Here is a 6,000-nt window from a genome sequence, read left to right as displayed (position 1 = left end):
TTTATTTAGCTTTAGTCTCTCTCTCAAACTATATTAAAAATCCATGATTTTAACAATTCGAATGATCTGGTGTGATGTTGGACAGTTCAAGTCTGGTCCCAGAATACATTTAAAAAACAAGAACAAGAACGAGAAAAGGATGTGATATTTTCTTGCCCTAGCTTTCTTTGCTGTGCTCCCCAAACTTACACAATAGATATCGATAGTTATATGTGGTTTTTGTGTTATCCAGGGTATGAAACTGTGCCATGGGCTATAGTCAAGCCGAAGACTGAAGACGGTTAAACTGACAAAGAAAATAACCGTAATGTTTTTGCACATGGTTTTCTAACCTACATTTTTTGGATTATCTCTCCCTCCTGCAGTACAAGCCAGATGGGATGTTAGCATCCAATGACTGAAATGGAAAAGAGCATGGAATGAACAGGAGACGAGATGAATGCATGGAAAGATGAAGAATATATTTCTTTAGAAAAATATGCAAATATACACCTTTTTGCTTATAACATACTCTGTATTAATTTATACATATACATAGCATAAGCATTTCACATAATTTTGGCACTATGCACAATTCTATAGTAAGCTATTTTGTTTTCTCCAGCCCCTACTATATTAGCTCAATAACATCTAGAATATTTCAGCAATATATTATCACATTTGTACCAGAGCTGCCAGGAATACACTGTTTTCCATGTTTGTAAACAAAAATAGAAACATCACTACATAAACACTGTGATTGGAAAAATACCTTCTCTTTAACTCCTCCTTTACAGTCAGTAAAGGAGACTTAAACTACTTTAGTATCCAAAATATTTTCTGAAAGAATATATATATATATTTTTTGGGGAGGAGGGGGTGCAATAAATATATAAGCAGAACAAATCAATTTTTTTTTTTTTTTTTGTCTTTCCTCAACTGAATCATTTCTGAAAGCCAGTGGCATAAGATGACATAGATGAGAGTTTTGAGATTTGGAGGGCTTCAATGTATCTCCTCATTTAGCATATAAATTAAGTAATGGTAACCGATTGCTGTGGAAAATCCACAAATTAATTTCATGTGCTAGTCATGATACTGATTGATTCAGGGATTTTTGAAGATTTTATACTGAGGAAGATTTTAATGAGAAACTACTTTTATTTTAAATGACTTGGTGTATGGTTAAATTTCTGGTGGTTACATTTTTACCCCCTCTGGTTTTGCTAATAGCAGCTAACAAGAGGTCAACTACAAACTGATTTCTAATTAGCCCTAATGAATCTTCCTGGGAAAGACGGAGATCTTGTTCAGCTTTGAAGCTGGGTGGAAGGCAGTTAATGGACTTATATGGAGTCTTTTAATTACCAGTCGTAAATTTATCTTTTACTGCTAGATAGCACCCAAGGGCAAGAGGTAATCTGCTTTATAAATTTTGGAGTGGTTTGCTTTATAAATCCTGGAGCTTAGGAAAGTAGAAAACTCTGTAAAGAGTATTCTCTTCCACTATGAATTATGTTTTCGGCAGTTTTGTGAAAAATTTAGCGAAGGATTCTGTGACCTCCCAATTTATAAATGTCAGTGACCAAAGCACATTTAACATGAAAACCGGTTCCTTACAGCAGTTAGGGCTGCCCAGTGGACAGGGGTATCCAAAACCAGCCTGAGCATACAATGAACAAATTGGCCCATTTAATGTTTCGATCAAATTGACTCTAAATTTCTTTTTCATTCAAAGCATTACATCTTCCTGCCAAATGCAGGTCTTTATCCCCACATTCTTAGTCATCTCTATATTAGAAAGCCACTTGTCTTGCAGAGGTCATGTTGCAATTTGCATGATTTATATGTGTGGATGGTAAAACATGTGAGCAGCCTCACAATTGATTGAAATAAAAAAAAATTAAAACTCAGATCCATAGCCAAATACAGAAATATTTGAATTCAAAGTTTAGAGTTAAAAAGAAAAACATTGACAGTGATTTTAATTTTTCAAAGGTATAAATGGCTCAAGATTAACAAGGAGCACCCTGTATTTGAACTAGGTCAATTTAATTGTGTTTTTCTTGGATACTTTGCTTGCATTACACCTGCATTTCAGTTCTGAATGAAAGATGGAATTTACAAGTGTGGCAGTGGGAGACTCCATTCCTTAGACTGTCTCCCATAGCAATAGTACCAAGAAGAACTTTCTTCAGATTCACTATGGACAAAATCACTTAATAATTCTTCACAAATGATGTTTAGCTCCTGGGAGGATGGGGGTCACTTGAAACGCATGGTTGGTCATTTTCCCAGGACATGACGGCTCAGATATCACAAAGCTCTATTTGCTTCACATTTAAGCGCATGACTCCTGCTCGATGATTTCCATAGGGATGACCTCAGCACCCTCCTCGCCCAGGATGATGGCGGGCTCGATGTTCCTGGGCTCCTGGTGGCAGATGTAGATGGGGATATCGCCCGCCTCAGCCTCGGCGGCCGCTGCAGCTGCAGCTGCAGCATGAAAATTGGGGCGCCGGGGGTTGCGGCTCTCCCGGCGCTGCTCCCACTGGAATTTAATCTGGGCCCAGTGGCGCTTCACGGTGGTTTGGACCTACAAGAGAAAAGAGAGTCTTGTTTTCATATAATTGTCAGAAATGACTCGAGCCAAGTTTATGAACACAATTCTTGGAACTTATCAGAGATTGGTTGAATTTATAACTCTGATCTAAGGGGCTGCGCGGTAGACTCTTTGGCCATGGAACACACCATCTTGGGAGATTTGCAAACTGGAGAATGGAGTTACTTGCCTGCACTACCTTTGGCAAGGTTCCTTGCTATTGTGTGCAAAGGTTTCTTCTTTAGCTCTGACAGCCAATGAATGAAATTTGATTTCCTTTCCCACTCAATATGACACACATGTCATATCAGAGAGAAAGAGCCAGAAAGTTTTTTTTTGTTTTTTTTTATCGGCTACCACCTCTGATTAGGCAGAAACTTTTATCTAAATCTCTACATTATTGGTCATGAACATATAAATGTAAACTGTAGCACAGTTCTGGATTGTATGATAACGGTCTCATACTGTTGCTTTTCCTTTATCAACATGGCTTGAGATGGGGTGTGCCAGAGAACACTCTGGTGAATGGAGTGACAAACTTTTAAAAATAAAACTTCAATCTCTTTCTGTTGAAAGACTTCTAATACATAAACTTAACAAACTTGCTTTATAAATATTATAAACTTTATGTTGAACACAAGAGTGGAGAAGAGGCTAGAGTCAGGGAACTCTGAATATGAAAAGTACAATAACCACAACTGAAAACACCACCACAGTCATTAAATTTACTTGTCTAGCTCTGCTTTTTTACAGACTTGGGTTCAATTTAGTAGTTAAGTTAATCCTTTCTATTGTTTCCTAAACTTCTTGCTTTTCTCTAGAGCTGAACAAAATGATAAAACAAGATATTATTGCTACAATGTCTGCTTTATATTTCTGAAAGGTTCTAGTGCTCAGTATACAAGACAAGCTTATATACAAAATAGTTGCATTAATTTATTAATACATCCTTTGTTTTGCTGCCAAATTTGAATATAATACCTAAACATTATGGGGCACATACGGGAGAATCTGGAAATAATATGACGTGAGATAAAGCACGTAACGACTTGATTATGGAGAGCCATTTTATCTACTTTACATTTGTATGAATCTGAAAGGCGATATAAACAATAACACAACCTATTTTTACAAAGTTACATGCATGATTAAGAAGACTAAATGTTTCTGTGGCAAATACATTTTTTTCTATATGTGGTAGGGTACTAATCACTCTCCAGGTAATTATTAGTGTTTGTCATATAATTTTAAATATTTTAACTCAGAAAAGGAAAAACAGTCTAATGACTCATTGAAAAACAAGTCAAGAGAGTGTGAAACTGTAGCTGGATAGATTCATCTACACAAAACAGACCAGCTGGAAAGCTTAAGATGACAAATGGCAATCAGAATACTTTGGTCATTGAATCACTTGGAATACTAGTCTTTCTAAACTACTGAGGCAACAACAAAGTCTGCCTTCCGTTTGTTTGTTTGTTTGTTTGTTTTGGAAGTGATGATTGCTTGGGTGCAAAGCACTTTATATGTAATTTTCTTTAGAAGAGACAAAGAAAGAAACATTAAGGGCCATGAGTGAGCTGTGTGCCATGCAGCTGAACTTTGTGCTGACAAAAGACACACAGGGAAACATCGAATTGCATGACAGTTTAGCTACTATTTGTTGTGGGCTTCCCAGGTGCTGTGGTCCAAACACTTGATTAGTATTAACTTTTTTCATGCTCACAACAGCACGACTGTTCTCTTCACTTTATAGACATGGCTGAGGTGATGCAATATGTCCCTGGTCAGATAACAGAAACATGGCGGAGCCACAATTGCAGGGGAGGCTCGTGGCTCTTCAGTCACATGCTTCTCGGCCACAGCATCCACCATAGAGAGCTGACCATTAAGTTTAGCACTGAATTGAAAATAGGATTTGTCTTTTGTGGTCATGGCACAGGCAGGATGATGGCATCGAGTGTGTGAGATTATGCGCCAAAGACTGTGCTCTTTGGGTTTGAGTCCCAGTTTGCTTGCTCCATGTTTATTTCTTTAACTTAAGAGTTTTCTCCTTTATAAAAAGGGGAACATAACAGTAATTCAAAGAGCTATTGGTAAGATTTAGTGAGGTTATTTAAATCATCTAGTGTGGTGCTTGTGCACAGTGAAAACAGTTCCCTTCTTTTGCTCTTATTCTCTCCCCACACTGACCCCCAAGGATTTTCCAGTCAGTGTGACTGAATTTGAGAGAGTCAAATATCTCCCTTATTATTATCATCTAGCACTTTCAGGCTCCTGTCTGGCTGAGTTCTTTATTAGGGCTATTTACTGGTTGAAAATTGATTCGTGTAAGTGTTTTGCCTCCTATGGTTATCTGGGCATGTTAACTAGATGAGGTACAGATATAAGCTATAATAATGCTAAAGAGAAAACAGTGGATTGGAGGAACGGAAGAGAGAGAAGTGAGGAAGAATGGAACAGTGAAGAGGAAAATCAATTAAGACAGATTTTCTACATCTAGCGCTAAATACCTGAGCACTGACTGTTGACATTGTGAGACATTTTTGTCTAGAGGTCAAGACACAGGGAGAAGACAAAGTGTGAAAGATTCAACCCTTCTACTCTTTCTAATCAAAACGATGTACGCCTTCACACACTTTGGCTTTTTGCACTCAGCCATTGCCATTCAAGATAGCAAAGGGTGACATATTCCACATGGGCTGAACTTGGTCAGGGTTATTCTCTTCAGGAGAAGGAATTCAATCCACATCAAAAATGACCTGAAGGCTTAGTCTGAGGGTTTTGTCCTTTAGCTGTTTACCCAAAATGCTTCCATTTCAGTCACTCGGTCAGGTGCATGAAGGAGGGATTTAGTGTCCAGTGAAAGCACTGGAACACCAGACACAGAGATGCTGTTGGTGGGAGGAGTAGAAAATTCACCTGAAGTGTCTCTTCTCTCTGCCAAGGTGGTTCTTAGCTACCTATTGCCTTGATCTTTATTTTCCCCAAGTAACACATTGCTTATTTCTCCCTACCAGGTTTATTGTTTCGTCCCATCAGGTCTCTACCCTCTCTGTCCCCTCTGCCTGGAATGCCCCTCACCCACCCTTTGCCAATGCTAAAACTCCCTTTGCAGGACTTAATTCTGCTGTCATCCCCAGGAAACTTTTCTTGACCCTTCGTACAGAGTTAGGAGTCTCTTTCCTGTGCTTTTGTTGCATTTGTCCACATATTCATTATCGTTCTTACTACATTTTGTTGTAATGATTTAGTATGTCTCTCTCCTCCTGCACGCTGACATCCTTAAGAGCAGGAACCATGTCCTATTCATCTTTGTTTGTCCAGAACCTGTCATGCTGTTTGGCACAGAACAGGTAATTCAACAAATATTTGTTGACTGGTTGTCAACATCCATTCTAGAATGAGTTCATGACTCTTTC

The 6,000-nt window shown here is 38.3% G+C and overlaps 1 protein-coding gene across 1 annotated transcript in view; it reads right to left on the bottom strand.

The window, feature by feature from the left end:
- Positions 1-493: 493 nt before the first annotated feature.
- Positions 494-6,000, bottom strand: part of CALCR (calcitonin receptor) — a 123,024-nt gene continuing 117,517 nt past the window's right edge. Inside the window, exon 14 of the mRNA XM_074340733.2 lies at positions 494-2,575. Within this exon, the coding sequence (XP_074196834.1) occupies positions 2,321-2,575 (255 nt within the window). The 3' untranslated portion in view covers positions 494-2,320. The remainder of the gene's footprint in view (positions 2,576-6,000) is intronic.

The sequence above is a fragment of the Rhinolophus sinicus genome, chromosome 4, assembly GCF_057876585.1.
Source record: "Rhinolophus sinicus isolate RSI-liver-muscle chromosome 4, RSI-T2T, whole genome shotgun sequence".
Lineage (NCBI taxonomy): Eukaryota > Metazoa > Chordata > Mammalia > Chiroptera > Rhinolophidae > Rhinolophus > Rhinolophus sinicus.
Note: the sequence above shows the minus strand (reverse complement) of the source record. Positions and strands in the feature narration are given on the sequence as shown.